Here is a 17,598-nt window from a genome sequence, read left to right on the forward strand (position 1 = left end):
ATGATTTAGTGCTTGATGATCTTCAGTGAAGAGATCGATGACCTTGAAGTCATGAGTGTGCAGTGACTGCAGGACTGTTGTTTTTGATTTCTCAAATGTTTGGGAAGGTTGATAATCCCATTTGCATGTACATTCATACAGGTTTCTAAGTCATTTTTTGCAAGATTCCCTGCAAAAACACAAGTAGATTTTATTTTACTATTCAACACCGGAGAGGATTTAAGTGTGAGTTGTTTCTTTATCTATAATAAAGAAGTCCACCCTTCCAAACTTGAAAATTTTTTCATAGCAATCTGTCACTTCTAAGGTACTTTATCCAATTTTATTTTTCATTCTGCTTATACATACTTACATGCCACACTATATCATTTTAAGCTTTAGAACAACATGGTGACACTGCTATTTTAAACTAGCCTTTCCTCTGGGCATCAGCAAGATCATCTCAGGACCACCAGGATTATAAATACTGTATGAGAAGGTCAGGTTTAAAGTTTCCAAATCTCCATAAGAAAGCAAGCTTAATTTTCAATCCCCTTTATAAAGCCTGATGAATTTATTATCCTCTACAAGCATCAAAAGAAAACAGCTGAAAATTAAACTGAAATGACATCTGTTCTATTTCATTCCTGTTGTTAACTTGTTTACAGATATAAGAAAAGTTATGCTCATATCCTTGGATCATATTACTTCCCACAGGGACATGACTATGCTTCTTCAGAAGAGAGAATTAAAGACAAGCATACTTATCTTGGGTTTTCATGTTTGATTTCCTTTATTTTAGTATTCTTCTAACATTAGTAAGAATATTTTTGCCACTGTAGTATTTTCTATCAATACACCTTGAATTTATATTCTTTGCATCCATTGCTGGAGTAAGTATGTCTTTTGTTGTAGTGGTCTGTTGTGGTATATTATTTTGATGTGGCTTGACAAAAACATGGATTCAGTTTGAGAGAGAATAACTAGTGTTTGAGTGTCTAGTTTGCCTACACTGATTGTTGTTTAAAACCTGAGTTGAATTAGACCTGGCTTTTCCAGTTGCATTTTTCAGATGCTTAGGAAGACCGAGGTATCTGTGTAAGTTAGGGTCATTTTTTGTAGTAAAGAAAAAATACTGCATTATTGGTGCAATATATGATATAAGCTCCAGGTTTTTCATTTGTGCTACAAATAATTTTGTTTCTTTAAAGGGTCAAAAATCTTGCTCTGCTCTTCTCAAGAGTGAATGTGTTTGTAATCATACTAATTATCTCATTAAGCTTTAGAAGGTCTCCTCCCACAGGAATTTGGGAGTTTTTGCAGGGATCACTGTTTTAGTTGTGACTGAGATCCTATGGATTTTGTTCATTCTCTAAGACAGCTGAGGGGCACAGCTGAACAGCGGCAGGAGTCAGGTGTAGCAGTTCTGTGCAGAGTTGTTTGTTCTTGAAATCATTATTGCAACAAAGTCCTGGGAAAGAAGAGCGAAACAAACCAGATTTGGCTGAGGATGGTTGGGGTCTGGAGATAAACTTGCAACTCACACCAGCTTTTTGTCATCACCTCAGCTTTAGAACTCCATTCCCTCAGTTCTTGTGGGATAGAGGATACTTCTGATTATTGCCAACCCACCTCTTCCCAATGGGTTGAGTTAAAAAATAAAAAAACAAAGTTATGGTCAACCTCTTGAAACCTGAGTTGGAGTGAGTTGGATGTTACTTGGCAATAGTTAAACTGGAAAAAAATTAGCAAAAAAAAGCTTCCAGCAAGGAAAACTAACAAGCAGCTATGGCAACAACCTTGCAACTGGAATGTGCAGCACTTCCAGTCACTGACAAAAGCTTTCACACACAGGTGATTCAGTGACATCATCTTGAAGGGTCTACATGTACAAAGCACTTAATGTATTGCACTTGTCTGACTGGATTTTTTTAGGACCAGTGATGTTCAAACCTCATTTGCAATGGTGTAAATAACAAGAAATCCCATCAAAGTCAATGGATCTATATTATTATAAAGTTCATGTCAAAGCCAGTTATGCTGGTAGCACTTATTAGCTACATTTATTCAGATTAGTTCCAGGCAGTTGCTGATATAAGTTAGAAATAGCCATTGTTAATTAAATTGTTAAGGGAAGAAACAATTTATGTAATAGTGCTCATTTTTGTTATTCACATATAAAATGTTGTAAAATGAAGACAATTACTCAATTCAGGTAACAAAACAGAAGTATATTGTAGCCTGCCTGTTAGTGCCACAAGAGAGGTGTTTGGCCTGCAGATACAGTTGAATTTCAGAAAATGTTTTGCTCCATCGATGGATGGAATTAGCATTACTGGGACACTTAGAATGAAGAGAGATAGACAGGAGTCATAGCATTAGTTTTCAGATGCAGACTTCCAAACTGCTGTTTTGTGGCTGGTATTTCAATTCATAGATTATAAATTCATATAATAATGCCAGAGGGGATCATTTGTAATCTTGTCCCCGTACCAAGGACACAGTATTCTAGTAGCAGTTGCACGACTGCCAAAAGGAGAGGTAATACAATCTTTCTACTCCTACTTGATATTCCCATTTATACACACGAGGTTTGCCTTAGGCATATCAGCCAGTACTGAAACCGTGTTCAGATAGTTCAAGGAGATATCTGTGCTAGAAAGCACGTGGAGCTATGTTTTTGTTTCTAACTCGTTTATTCAAAACCTGGTCATTACATTTCATACATTGACTGCATGTAGCAATGCTCTATTTTGGCCTACATTTCATACATTGACTGCATGTAGCAATGCTGAGGAGCTCTGTGTACTTCTGGTGTGTCACACACACCGTGGTGGTGTTGGCTGCAGATCTTCAAAAACCAGTTTCTGTTATTTCCCCACTGTTAACTGGAAGAGAGTGAAAACTGATCACTGTGATACCCATCAAAAATAAATCTGTTTCTTGTTCACACTCTAGTTATATTTTGAAACTACCATCAGCTTTTAAGGTTTTTATATGTGATCTGATGATTTTTCATATCAATATACTTAATAAAATTGTGTTCAGGCATTTTGGGGAGCACTGAGCAAATGAAGGATGTGCCAACCAGGAGAGCATCTGGAAACACTCCTGTATACCATGTGCCTGGCCAGAGCAGGCAGAAACACCTGTGAACATCAGGACACATTTCCTTCCTGTTCAAACATGTATCATAAGGCTAATTGGGAGAATCGAGTTCCTGCTGCAGGTACTGAACAGCCTCACTGCTGCTCTCAAAATAAATTCTCTGTCTTGGGATGGTTTGGCTGCAGAGAATAAAGACATGATAATTTTAAAAACAATACAGGCCAAAATAGCAGGCTTTGAGCAGTTTGGGAAGTGGGTTTGTTTCTTCATGGTTTTTTAAGTTCTACTATAAAGACGATGACTGTCCTCTGGCAACCTATTCATAATAATTATTAATTCCCTGGTACTGTTTATGCCAGCTACAGTTGTTAACACTGGTAAGATATAGCTTCTCAGTTTAGAGTATTGATAAAGTTCTGGTGTTCAAGCACTGTGGAATAGTAATCAATGTACATCAGTGCAACAATCCGATACCACAAGTAGATCAGCACATAAAAAGCTTGGGAATGGATTTTTTTTTTAAACAAAGTGCTGTGCTGGAAAAAGACCATACAATGTTTCATGGGGTAGTTTAGTTCCTGTAGCTCCTTCTAGTACTGGGACAATATGTAATTTTACACTTGGATTATAAAAATGCAGAAAATATGGGTTAAAATCTTACAGAAAAAACAATTTATCTGAGTACAACTTAATCATTTTTTTAAAGTAACTTTAAAAAACCCTAGATCCCACTGTACCCTGTGGAAGGGGCACACCCTGGAGCAGGGGAGGAGTGTGTATGGATGCTGCTGGAGCAGCTTCCCTAATGGTGCCTTCCTGGGAACAGCATTTCCTGCACCAGAGTGGTTTAATGGGGATGCCCAGACTACACAGCAAATGCTAATTGTTATCTCTGGTCATGCCATCATTTCACAATACAGATCATACCAAAATGGCACTGATGATTAGTCTGTCAGAAGTTGTTGCCTTAACATTCCCTTTGTTAGAGACATTTTTGAAGAACTGCAAAAGAAGACAAATACCACCTCTAGTGATTGCAAATGGTAGAAGATAAATACATTTCAGGTGGGCTCAGTGCTGCATGGCAGAGTCTGGATATTAAATGGAAGTTTATGATGTTCATGTGTTTGAAGCAAGGGCTAAGCAGAGGCTCCAAAAGTTTCTTGGTCCAAGAGGACGCATCCTGAGGGTCCAGAGAACACTGTCACTCTGTGTGTTAGTGTTCACACCACTTTAATGAAATACCACACAGTTGCAGTGTACCAGGTAGTCCTCTGCACCTTCAAATGTGTAGTCTTCAAATTAAGCCTATATAAGATTTTAGGTACACTTATATTTTGTTAGGAAAAGAAATTGCTAATAGAGGTCCTATAGCGACTCTCAGAACTGAAGTAAAATTAGAAAAGGAGTAGATGTCTTTAATATCTCAGTTGTTGGGCTGCCCATATGCTGTTAGAATAGCTGTGTAACTGAACATGAGAAATTACTGAGATGACCAGATAATAAACAGAAAATATCTCATCAGACCACTGTAATGTTTTGCAAGTGTGGTCATGTCTGTGGCGTAATTCAATGCTCTGCTATCACTTCAATTATATTTATAAAAGTATAATTAGTTGAGCTGTAAAAATATACTTGGAAAACACTTGTTTAGGACACACAGACCAACATGAGCAATGCAAAATGCAGTTCCAGAGATGGCAATACTAGTTTTTAATTACAGAAATGCTGGTTTAGGTGGCCTGTCACTGCATTTTTGATTTGTGTTATCTATTCAGAGGGACTGAAAGTGTATCAGAGATTTTGGCCATTAAAGGACGTAACTTATCTGATGGTGTTTCTGTGCTTCAGCCTTTTTTATGTATGCCAGCTTTCACAAGCTGCTTGATTAACATCCATTTTTAATAATTTGCTAAAAAAGAGCATTTGTCTGGGTGTCAGTTGTTCAGGAAATTTTCCAAAAGCTTAAACTGTCTTTCATAAGCATTCCCATACTGGTGTATCCCACCTTCTGAAAATTTAGGATACAAGAAAATACCATTGACTTTAGTTTAGGAATGCTGTTATCTCAGATTGTGAGTCCTCAAGCCTGATTTCATTTGTTCATATTCATGTTGATTAAGAAAAGCAGAGTGTAACTATAGCATTGTGATAACAAATACTTTTGAAGTAGCCTGGTTCCCAATTTTCTGAGGAAAAGAGGAAATTGTTATTTATAGTGGAGGTTAAATTGGTGTTAAATGATGGAGTTAATTCCTTCAAAGTTTCTATCTTGCCATCTTCTATAGGTGAGCAGAAAAGGAAAGCTCGGGGTCCCAGAAAAGTTATTAGCTTCTTTCTCAGCCTGATAATAAAATCAACCAGTGCAATCCACCAGAGTCAGGCCTCTTAAATACCATGTAAAGTACTCTCCTGACTGATTTATTAACCTTCTAGAAAACTGAGTACTTTTAACTAGATCCAGGTTCCTACAACTGGTTTATTATATCTGGGAGGCAAGCAAAATAGCCAGGATTCTCTGGACAAGTTATAACTCTGCATTAGCAAAACACTTGGGAGTCCTTCCCATCCTAAGGATGAGCTACCCAGCAGTTTTAAGTCAAATGAAATTTGTGTGTACTGTTTTTTCTGTTATAACTCCTACTCAGCTCTCTCTTAGAAGGGTACCTGTTTAAAATTAATTGTTGAGCTCACATGTTCCATAGCATGAAAATTACTTTCGCCATGTTTGATGGCATATTTCTTAATGTTTTTCTCCATCACACTGCTTAAAAAAAATTCTCTTTTTGTAACCCATAGTTTTTATTTTCTTAATTTTGTGTTTCAGCATTTATCCGCATTTTGAAAGATATGTCAGTTGCCATTTTCCTGAGTTTTACATACAAACGGGCAAATGAGTAAATGAAGAATAAATTGGACTCTGGAATAACATGTGTTTTATTATTCATTTTCCTAAATGACTGTCCTTTCTCAGAGTTTTTGTGTAACTTCACTCATTAAGCCAACACTCTTCATTGTCTGCAAATTACCGGTGGCAGTCTCAGTTCCCCTTCCAGTAGATGCTCTCATTCTAGACAGTTGAAATCATTCAGTCCTTGTATCAAACCCACAAAGATTTGTAATCATTTGGGAGAACTGAAGGCCTGTAGCACCACAGCAGACAAGTAGTCAGGTTTCCCAACCTTATCAGTAGGAGACAAACTGGTATCAAGACGCAGCAGGAAAATACACTAAGCCTGCTGAGTAAACTGGATCTTTAATTTTTAAAACTCTTAATGTTTCTGGTCAAATCAACTCATGACCATGATTTGCTCACCTCTTTCCAAGTTTGTGTGTTGTCACATCATTCTCTTTTAAAGCTGTTTGTGGAAAAGCACTTTAGTAAGGACAATACCAGCTCCTATTCTCAGTTCTGGTAGATAGCTATGTAAGTCATGAATTGTAGCTGACTCCATACAATGGTGGTGGTGGTAGCTGGGAAGATCATCCCTTAACCATTTTCTGGGGTAGTCCTTTGCAGGGCCAGGAGCTGGACTTCGATGATCCTTGTGGGTCCCTTCAAACTCAGGATATTCTGTGACTGACAAGGCCATTTAGTGAAGCTGCAAAGTCTGCACATTCTTCCAACATGACAAAGAACCTCTCTCTTGAACCCCAAGAGAAGCAGTAGCTGTTTGTGGTTGGGCAGATGGGAGGAGCTTCCATTCAAAGGGAAATACTGGGCTTAAACTCAAGGAAACATCCATGTACAGAAGATGCCTAAAAAAGGATAAGCTCGTGTAGGCATGTCAGTGACAGGACTCCAAGGGTGGTAGTTAATTCCGGGTTTTTTTCCCAGAAAGTTTCAGTTCTCTTCTAGCTTATGCCACCACTCCTGTATTAATTCCTGCTCTGCCGTAGCCCTGCCTTGACTCCATGGTGTCCCTCTGCTTCATAATTCTACCGAGTCCTGCTGAACTCCTTTAACCCCCTCACTGTCCTGTCTGAGCCATTTTTACGATGCTACACCATGTTAGGAAACTATGAGGTGGAGAAAGCAGTGACCAAAGACATGTATAAGTAAAAAAAGATGGTCTTGCCATGTCATCTGCTGACAGTTTAGACCATTATTCTTCATGTGTTTCTTTCTCTTGCAGGGTGGGAATAATGCAGGACATACTGTGGTTGTCGATGGGAAAGAATATGATTTTCACCTGTTTCCTAGTGGCATCATTAATCAAAAGGCAATTTCTTTTATTGGTAAGACATTTTTGGCACTTATTATAAAAAATGACATTGTGTAGTGGATAGCTGCAACTGTTTTATAGTAACAAGAAAGTAAAAACATGGCTCTCAGTCAGATTTGCTTTGGCTTCGGCTGCTTGACTGCTGCTTTAACATGAAGAGTTACTCTACTTTCAGTGTCAGCTTAGTTTCCACTGTTAGAAAACTGAAAGCAAGAACATCTTATCATGTTGTTCCTTCTTATACTTTATGGTAAAGTTTGGGCCCCACCCTCTACTTGCAGTCTCTTTTTGTAGTTTCAGAAATATTTGCGCTATTCTTTGAGCACACAAATGGTAGGACTTAGCTAAATAAATAATATAAATTATGTCTGACATCTCTTTGCTGACTTCCTAGAAATAGGCCCCAAAAAGCAGGGCTCTACTTAGGTCATCATCCAGTTCACTTTTTGTTCACATCACCAGCTGCTTAGGGTGATGATGTATTCTGCTATAAAGATATTTGGTGCAGATGGCATCATAAAAAGATTTGCATCATTCACTGGACATTAAACTTGTTTTTACATAGCAGGAAAATTTAAGCCTCTTGTCCAAAGTTTTGATTCTTTCAGAGAGAAATGAGTGTAAGTTCTAGTGAGTCATGGAGTTTCATTTTGTTCCATTTAATAATTTCCAAGTGGATGACTGAAATCTATTAAACGTATTTTTTCTCTCAGCTAAATATGGTGTGTTGTCTTGCTTTCCTATTTACTCCCTTGTCAATTAGTAACGACTTTAACTTGATTTATGCTAAATTTAGGCTGAGACAGGCTCTTGCATATATTTCTGACATTCCCAAGAAGGAGGCAGCAGCTGTTTCCAGCCCACTGCATCACTAATCCTTCCTGTCTCACCAGTACTGCTCTTTATCTCTTGTGGGTTCTGTTTTGTAGCTCACAAGCCAGGGAAAGGCATTGCTAATGTATTACAGCACTAATTTGACCTGAATTTAAAACAAATACCTGAATATTGAAGAAGATTTAAATATTTTCACACAGGCTTGTCAGTGTGGTAAGGCCAGAGACTTCTTTGAGCTTTTCCCTGTGAACAATTGAGGCTGAAGTTGTAGGGCAAAGTCCACCATAAACAAAGACAAGAATCCGCTTACCTCAGCTGGCTGTGCAGCAGCCTGGCGTTCATGCCTGAAACAAGCCAGCTCTGGTTTTCCTCAGTTTAGCAGCCTAGTAGCTGCTTACCCCAAATCAGGATTTATCCAAGAAGTTCTCAAGATCACTTTGTGTGAAATTTAGTTTTACTTTTTCAATAAAATTTTAGACAGCAAGTGTTTAGAGACCTTACATCCTAAAAATGAGTATTTTATTCCTTGCTTTAAAATAAATCATTTATGTTCCCAAAGGTAATGGAGTGGTTATACATTTACCAGGCCTATTTGAAGAAGCTGAAAAGAATGAAAAGAAAGGTTTGTATCAAGTAATTTTTAACCTACCTTTATATCGGCAGCCAGGTTGAGGATTTTTGTAAGCTGTTGTTTCAGACCATAAGTATTCAGTGCAGTAATAACATCCTGGATTTTAAATGAGGGAATAGTATTTAAAATGTTGAAATGTATGGTAGTCTTTGGACGTGTTTTCAAAAACAGTCTTTTCATGGGTTTTATGGAGTTTTATGGCATTTGATGCCACCTTAGGTGGAAAGTAAATCCTAAAGTGTGTGCTAAGCTTCCTTTGACCTCAAATAGGGATGATTTAAGCCAGAGTTTCTGCGCCCAAATATAAACTCAGTTGGTTCTGAGCAAGGCTTTAGGCCCTATGACCTTCCAAGGTCCTCTACTTCTTAGATTGTTTTATGTTTCTATATAAAAATTCTCCATTTTCTGAGGCACAAATGGAGTTTAAGTGATGTATTGTGTAGCAAGTTAAACAAGAATATTTCCTTAAAGAATATTGTGTAAGCCACAGCATTCAGGCATTAAAAAGAAGTATCTGTGCCCATATCAAAATGAGAAAGCTGGTAAGTCAAAAATGAGAAAAGTTTCTCAACAGAAACATTGCTGATATTTGATATTGTCTTGTGGTTTATCCATTTTGTCTAGTTATCTTAACAAGAAGCCATATAAACTAGCAGAAAGATATAGAAAAAGTAAAAGCCAATGTTAAAGTTTGACCAATCAGCACAGCTGAAATCCTACCTTTCTTCATCTTTTGACAGGTTTAAAAGACTGGGAGAAAAGACTGATTATATCAGATAGAGCACATATAGGTAAGTGCTGATTGAAGGGGAAAAAGCCCTCACAAATGATTGCTTAGTTCATGATGCTAAATTAAATTATTATTCCTCAGAGCAGTTATGTATTAGATCTAACACAGCTTCTTATGTTGTGCAATCTGAAGCATAGTAATGAAATCTGTGTCCACTGAAGAGTGATGTTTTACATGTTTTCACAGTGTTCAAGGAATACTCGCTCTGTTTTCACTTGAGGAGGCCTGTGCACTGTCAGTGACAGCAAAGGCACTTTGTCTTGAGATTATGGATGTCTGTGATTTCAAGAATATTTTTCTCCTTTGTTCTCTCACTATATCCGTTTGATTTTCCACTGCAGTGTTTGACTTTCACCAGGCAGTAGATGGGCTCCAGGAAGTGCAACGTCAAGCACAAGAAGGCAAAAAGTAAATATTTTCAACACCCTCATTTCATTAATAGCTAATAAATTTGGAAAATCAGTGTAATTTTGGAAAACAGAAATGAAATGTATCTCTAAAGAGCCTTGTTGGTGTTACTAATTCTGTGACTCTGTTCTGTTCCTGCTTATGTTAGTGAACAAACTGTCAGCCAGACTCAAGGCCTCATGCTTTACTGAATACCATGAATATTAGGAATACTAGTGCAAAGCCTGAAAGTTGCTATATATTTATTATCATAGAACTTTAATATCTTTTTATGTCTCAGACCTCCTGCCCAATATATCATATAGTGAAGAGCTTTGACAAAATTACTTGGCATATAGTATATTTTTGCCTGTATTTATACGTAGTGGGGGGGTGTTTCTTTTTATTTAGCATTGGCACAACGAAAAAGGGGATTGGACCAACATATTCTTCCAAAGCTGCACGAACAGGCCTTCGGATTTGTGACCTCCTCTCTGACTTTGATGAATTTTCTTCAAGGTACACCTATTTTCATTTCATTTCTAAATATTATGTTTAAGAGTGATACGTTTTGCCTGACAGATTTGCTTTTAAGGGGATGTTTTTAAATATGTGTCTGAATTTTGTATATAAATTGTCTAGAAGGAGAAGAAAATTAGGAAGAATGTGTGTGTGTGTATTTCCTGTACTTCACAGAGTTTCTCATCATTTAAAATATAATTTTGAACATTGGGAAATGCACTGGTTGAGGTGTCAGAGTCCTGGGCATTTTCTCACTATAGCTTTCAGTATATACTGTGCCTAATATAAACTGAATTCTTGCCCAAAGGTTCTGTGATTCTGTGACTCTGTTCCTCACAGTTACAATTTCGATATTTTACAGATTTAAAAACCTGGCACAACAATACAAGTCAATGTTTCCAACATTGGAAATTGATATAGAAGGACAACTGAAAAAGCTAAAGGTAAGGATTTACCACTTGCAATATTTATTTTAATTTTAAAAAGTAAAAATGAAGTGTACCAGACATAGCAGTTACTGAGCTCATTTAGATGAAAAATGCATATGCTCATTATTATAAAAGCTTTTAATAAACAGTAGCCATGCTTTGTAGTAGAATGTTCTCTCTTATTGTAGACATTAATGTAAACTCTGTGGAGGATTTCATTCTTGTATAATATTTTACTTTTTTGAATGTTGTATCAAAGTAGTCAAGACAATGCAGGGTGATGACTTTATATTTAGTGTCTAGTCTGTCAGTGGGACTTCCATGCTTACTGAAGAATTGTTTGTGGAAACATGTTTCAAGATCCTGGTATTACAAGAAAATTGTCTTTTTACAAGTAAATCCAACAGAGCCACTGGTAAAACAGCTTTCATGAACGTGTAAGAAAAGAGGATGTTAAAAAATATCTCTTACCTTTCCCAAGTTTTGTCTCATACTTTTTCAGAGCTGACACCCTGAAGATATTTTATAATATTCAAAAGGAGTGACATGTTTTTCTTTTGTTGCTTGGACTAGCTCTAAGTCCCATTCTGAGTGTGTCTAGACTATAGACACACTATCTAAGGATTATAGCAAAAAAAAATCAGTAGGCATAGCACATCTCTGTGAACAGAAATGGTACAGAAATTACAGCATTCTAATGCCATAATAAGTCATGTTTTCTTATATGAGTGGTTCAATAGATTGAATGGAGTATAAGCTAATGGTTGTGTTTTTCAGGAAAGCACAGTTATTGAGGCTGGCTGCTTAGACTTATCTGTATGTTTTGTCTTTCAAAAGTGAACACAATGTTGCCTGCTTCCAGCCATTGTCTGGGGAAGCTGACATTTGTGCTCAATTTGCAGGGATATGCTGAAAAAATAAGACCCATGGTTCGAGATGGTGTGTATTTTATGTATGAAGCTCTTCATGGCTCCCCAAAGAAGATCCTTGTTGAAGGAGCCAATGCAGCATTACTTGATATTGACTTTGGTAAGTTATATTCTAAACTCAGCTTAACTCCTAAGAGATCAGTTTTATTTTGATTCGTTTTATTTTGATTTGTGTTTATACGGACTTTGCAAACAGCAGGAAAATAGAGAAACAAAATAGTCTTTCCTTAATAGGAACAGATCTCCCAGAAGTAAAGCTCATTAAGACAGAGATTGTATCATTAACAGGATTAAGTGCTTAGGGTTTAAATATTGATTTTTACTGAAGTTTATTCCAGTGCAGCTGAAATTTCACTTCAGATATTCTTGTCTTGATTACTCTTAAATATGTGTGCACATTTCCAATCCAGGCACTCATTGCAGTGCTGCTTAGGTAATTCCTCTGCCATGGGGGGAGGATTAAACTGGTGCGGCAACCTCTAAGTCTTGCTGCTACAGTTGGTCTCTGCTCTGCTTTCTTACCAAAAGTCTAATTAAATCAGTGAAGAAAAAGTTAAGGACTGAAGAGATTCTCCAATCCAGCGTCACAGTGTAGAGATCATGAGTAACCTCTTAAGACTTAGACAATTCGTGGCAGATACTCAGAGCCACTTGTGCAGAGCAATGGGACTGTCAGACTGTGACCTTTACACCAGGCTCTCCATGAATGTAGTGGAAATACCTTCTGTGATACGCAGAACATTGAAAAAAAGCTTTACACAGCAGCAGCATCCTATAATAGATCCCGTGCCTAATGGAGGTAGTATTGAGAAGCTTTTGAATTTCTCCCTTGTGGGCAATCCTCAGTGAAAGTTGCAAAGGATGAATGACACGTAATAAAAAGAATTTGCCTCCCTTTTTGTCTGCTGTTCCAATTTACCTTTAAAGCCAAACATAGAAGTGAAAACCTTCTTTGAACTGATGAAGGAAAATCAGTCTTTGTTTATTACCATTGCTGACAGAGGGCTGTGCTGTTGTGTTTTTCTGACAGGCACGTATCCTTTCGTGACCTCCTCGAACTGCACCGTGGGCGGTGTGTGCACCGGGCTCGGCATTAACATTCCCCCGCAGCACGTGGGTGACGTGTACGGCGTGGTGAAGGCTTACACCACCCGTGTGGGCATCGGGGCCTTCCCCACCGAGCAGATCAATGTAGGTTTAATGTTACAAATGTGATATACACAGCTGGCAACAAGTAACAGTCAGTGGAATGGGGTAAGGGTTATTCCACTGATAAATAAACACGGTAATAGTAATGCTGAGCAATCACACTCGTGAAGAGAGGAGAATTACATTATGAACTTAAGGTATTTTACATCAGAGGAGAGAAACATGAGTGTGATGATGTTACATTGCAGTGACCACACTTCTGTTGTAATGACCAGTGTGAAAATAGATTTCATCATCTTATATAACATCATTAGGTGTGTTTCAGTGGTGAGAGTTTGTTGTGGACTGGAACTGTCAGTGCATCCCAGAAGAGCTTAAATTACAAGAACAACTTCTGTGCTTAACAGCCTGTGTTCTGGGTGATTTATAGAATAAATGTGGTGTGTGCATCAGCCAGTCATGCACAAATGGGTTGGTAAAAAGAACGGGAGAGGTTTTGATTGTTTTAAACTGTCCACTGTATTTTCATTATCAAGAAGCTAGAAAGCTCAGGGTATTGATTATGAGCTATGCACACAGCAATCTCTAGGTCAGTGTTCCAAATCTAATTTAAGGATTTAGTTGCTAAAATCTTTTTCTAATGGCTCAGATGAGTTGATGGTATCCTTTGGGTTTATGAACCATGAACATAAAGTTTCTTCCTTCTTTATTTTTACCACAATATAGACACTGCCAGTCTGAATGGAGCAGCTGGCAGTCTCATACTGTGGTAGAACCGAGGAGCCCTAGGCATGGCGCCCTGCTGCTGTTTTGACCTAGGCATTGTACAAGCATTGGTCTTGTCCCAAGCATTTACAGTCTTGTACCCAAAACCAAAAGATGTCAGAAGACCAGATGAAGAAAGTAAATGCAAACAAAATTTTATAAAGGACTGAACTGTCAAGGAAATCTTCCTGTTGGATGAAGAAGGAAGAAAAGTCTCTCCTTGGAACATGAAAGTCATATTAAAGACGTGATTTGAAATGCTAGTGATTGCAATACAAAAATCGTGTGCATGAGGGGATTTCTTCTCTGCCTTAGTCCTCTCCTAGCAATCTTTTTTTCCCTGAAAAATAGCTTTGAAATTGGAACAACCATATTTTTCTTGCTATCCATCTATATTTGTTTGTATTTGTTTTCCAGCCATGTTTTCAGTGAAGCGGCCATCAGCATTGTCTCTGTCTTATTGTAGGAAATCGGAGATCTTTTACAGTCCCGTGGCCACGAGTGGGGAGTAACTACGGGCAGAAAGAGGCGTTGTGGCTGGTTAGATCTTGTCATTTTGAAATATGCTCATATGATCAACGGATTCACTGCGTAAGCATCAAAGATTTTGCGCTACATTTGGAAGTGATAATTTTGTGCTTCGCAGAATAAATATGTAGGTAACATTAATATAAGTCCAGTAAAGTGTTACGTTTTAAGCAGTACAATAATGCACAGTGGGCAACTGAGAATTGTCTTAATGCTAATAATAATCTAATTCCTTTGACTTTTTTTTTCAAATTAAGTGGTTTTACAACATGAGAGGAGTGATTTTTTTGGTACATGTTTTCACTTTGTTTTCATCAGATGGCCAGTGTAGATTGGATCAATATGTTGGTTTTCTAACAGTTTGCTCTAGTGTTTTTGATCCAGTGCTTTCATACTGACTTGTGCCGTGGTCTAAAACCTTTTGGGTTTGAGCTTGGTTGACTCTAATGGATCCTACTTGTATGACTAATTCTGCATCATTTGGAACCACTGCCTTGATAAGTGAGATAAATGGGATGACACAAGGGTACAGCGACTGGCACAGCTTTCATTCCAGTTCCTAGAGGTTCATTTACTTAGAAAGGTGTAGTCAAATATTGTGTTATAAATTCTGCTTTTAATGGGCTGAGTTTTATTTTCTTTGGGACCGAGTGGCTTCCTTGGTTGATGCATTCAGGCAAACTTGTCCATATATGCAAACACATGACCCTGAGCATTTTAATATATTATAGACTGAGACGTAATTTAATATTGTTTATGCTACTAATGTTACAAAGTAACAATGGTCTTGTTCATTAATTTATCAGAAGCATTTTTAAGTTTGGATTTTTTCTTTTACTTGGATTTATGTTTTGTTTTAACTTACACTGCTCTAGTTTATGTGAAAATAGCTTTAGGAAGGCATTAGGTTCCCTTCCATTTCAGTTCTATACAATTATTGCACTCCTATCAACAAAACTATGTCAGCTCTGATAACTGTGACAGCTAAAAAACATGGGTAGATTAAAAAACTTGAAGAACTGGCTCTATGGTGCTTCTTTCCCAGAAAGTCTCTTCATTTAATCCTTTCATTCATCACATACTTACTGAGCACATACAGCCTGGACTATTATTCACGTACCTGTCTAAATCCTTAGCTGCTCAGATTTTTGCCAGGCAACGTCTAAAATATTGTTCTGGAGAGTTTTACTAGTTTTAAAATGCAGTTTTATTCAGATCAATGAATACTGCAGTGTCTTCTTGAGGTTCCATTTTTGTCTTCCAGTATGTTCATTCACAAAATTAATAAGGTTCATTAAATTGACAGCACGGCCCAGGCACTGAAAGTCAAGATGGGATCCATCTTAATGAACTGCAGATGTGGTTTTAGTAACCAGATTATGCTTGTTCTGTTATAAAAGTATAATTTAGTAAATAAGTCTGTCAGACAGTTGCTGTGAATCAGTAGGAGTAACAGAAATAGTCACTGTCAGTGATGTCAAGTGTCATACCCACCCAAACCAGGCCCAGCAGGTGCTACTTTCCAGAGTCAGAGTGCATTTTCATGCACTGAGCTGAACACTGTGCACTTGTGTGAGCAGCCAAGCATTTGGAAATGTCTCGTAGTAACTCAGTCAAGTATTCATCCCAGAAGCATGAATTCAGTTAACAATGTTCATAGTCTAATACATTTTTGTGTTTCTGCTGGCTGGGCTGCCTGAGCAGGATTTGTGAAAGGGATAAAAAAAAAGATGGAAAATATTAAAGAGGAGATTCATCATGTATGTAACTAACTGATGTTTTTTGTGCAGTTTGGCATTAACAAAACTGGATATTCTCGATGTCCTTGATGAAATTAAAATTGGTGTTGCCTACAAATTGGGTGGAAAAAGAATTCCATATTTTCCAGGTAAGTTGTTAAACCTCTATGTTCATTTTTATCTTTCCTGCCTGTTAAGCCACACCTCCTGGGAAAGACTGTTTGCTTTTTAAAATCAGATTTGATTTCTTTTTCACTAGACATCCTGTGGCAATTTATGGAGCTGCAGTATCTGTATAAAGATGGCTGTACCATTAATTGGCATTTTCCATTCACCATGCATCTGTGTACAATGGCAAGAACTTAAGAGCAAATAAAATCTTGTGTTAGGGCCTCTATGTGTTGTCCCATTAGATTTTTTATTGGCAAAATCAGGGATCTGAAAATCAGCAAGACTCGAGTCAGTGACTGTGTATCATTGGCAATAGCATTTAATGAAGCAAAATTGAAATAAAAGCTGTGCAAAAATGAAATGGAAACAAGCAGAATAAAGCTGCTTCTGGATGGCTTTATTAAGCTTTATTAACAGCAACAACACTGTGGTTAATAAAAATATATATTGCCCCCTCAATAATGATTCACATTAACACTTTTTAGATGGAATAATAAGTAACTGTTTTACATTAATGATGTTTTCAAGATATGTGTAACAGTCTCTGCCAAGAAAAGAGGTTGGGTCTGTTGAGCTATGGGAGATTCTAGAGGCACGGAGTAGGCTGGCAGCAGCCAGCTTTCCCACCAGTCTTGGTGGTTCCTGGCTATGGACACAATGAGAATTCCAGTGGGGAAAAGCTTGTAGACATCAGAGGTTTTCACAAGACTGATTTAACCTTGTTCCATAAAGATAAAACTCTCTGAGACAGTAATGCCTTGTCTACTGTTTTATTCTGTGCAAATCTGAACCAAAAAGTGGAAGTCCTGCAAACCTCAAAAAATCTTATTTCCTCAAAAATAATACTGTAGTGTTGTTGTTGACTCCATGTTGACAGCGTAGAGTACATTCTGCAGTTTTTGGAAGGGGAAACTGCATTCCTGGATCCTCTTGAATCAGATTTATCTTCCTAAGTATCAGAACTTAATCTAAATTAAGAATAAAGGAGTGAATGAATGAACAAACCAGTAAAAACACTGTTTCCTCATGTATCAGATTTTAAATGTTGTCAAAAGATTTTATTGGTCACAAGCCATAGGTATGTCCTCTTAAGGCAGAGGAGCCAAAATCAACTGTGACAAAAATGGTTCTCCCACAGCTAACCAGGAGATACTACAGAAGGTGGAAGTAGAGTATGAAACAATGCCTGGATGGAAGAGTGACACAACTGGAGCACGAAAATGGGAGGACCTCCCACCCAAGGCCCAGAATTACATCCGCTGTGTGGAAAACCATATTGGCGTGCCAGGTAAACCATGTCCATATGAGGATGCCACAGCAGACAGACAGACATAGCACTGTGGAAGTGCTCAATTTTTTAGTTGGAAGTCACTTTGGGCAGGAGGGAACAGAAGTACCAGTGGTTGGGCTGA

The 17,598-nt window shown here is 37.7% G+C and overlaps 1 protein-coding gene across 1 annotated transcript in view; it reads left to right on the forward strand.

Annotated features, from left to right (window-relative positions):
* Positions 1 to 4,373: 4,373 nt before the first annotated feature.
* Positions 4,374 to 17,598, forward strand: part of ADSSL1 (adenylosuccinate synthase like 1) — a 17,874-nt gene continuing 4,649 nt past the window's right edge. Inside the window, exons 1-11 of the mRNA XM_017729151.1 lie at positions 4,374 to 7,326; positions 8,707 to 8,769; positions 9,519 to 9,569; positions 9,910 to 9,976; positions 10,367 to 10,474; positions 10,839 to 10,920; positions 11,808 to 11,934; positions 12,865 to 13,025; positions 14,215 to 14,339; positions 16,067 to 16,164; positions 17,325 to 17,474. Of these exons, the coding sequence (XP_017584640.1) occupies positions 7,203 to 7,326; positions 8,707 to 8,769; positions 9,519 to 9,569; positions 9,910 to 9,976; positions 10,367 to 10,474; positions 10,839 to 10,920; positions 11,808 to 11,934; positions 12,865 to 13,025; positions 14,215 to 14,339; positions 16,067 to 16,164; positions 17,325 to 17,474 (1,156 nt within the window). The 5' untranslated portion in view covers positions 4,374 to 7,202. The remainder of the gene's footprint in view (positions 7,327 to 8,706; positions 8,770 to 9,518; positions 9,570 to 9,909; positions 9,977 to 10,366; positions 10,475 to 10,838; positions 10,921 to 11,807; positions 11,935 to 12,864; positions 13,026 to 14,214; positions 14,340 to 16,066; positions 16,165 to 17,324; positions 17,475 to 17,598) is intronic.

This window comes from Corvus brachyrhynchos, unplaced genomic scaffold (assembly GCF_000691975.1).
Source record: "Corvus brachyrhynchos isolate BGI_N302 unplaced genomic scaffold, ASM69197v1 scaffold1, whole genome shotgun sequence".
NCBI classification, from domain to species: domain Eukaryota; kingdom Metazoa; phylum Chordata; class Aves; order Passeriformes; family Corvidae; genus Corvus; species Corvus brachyrhynchos.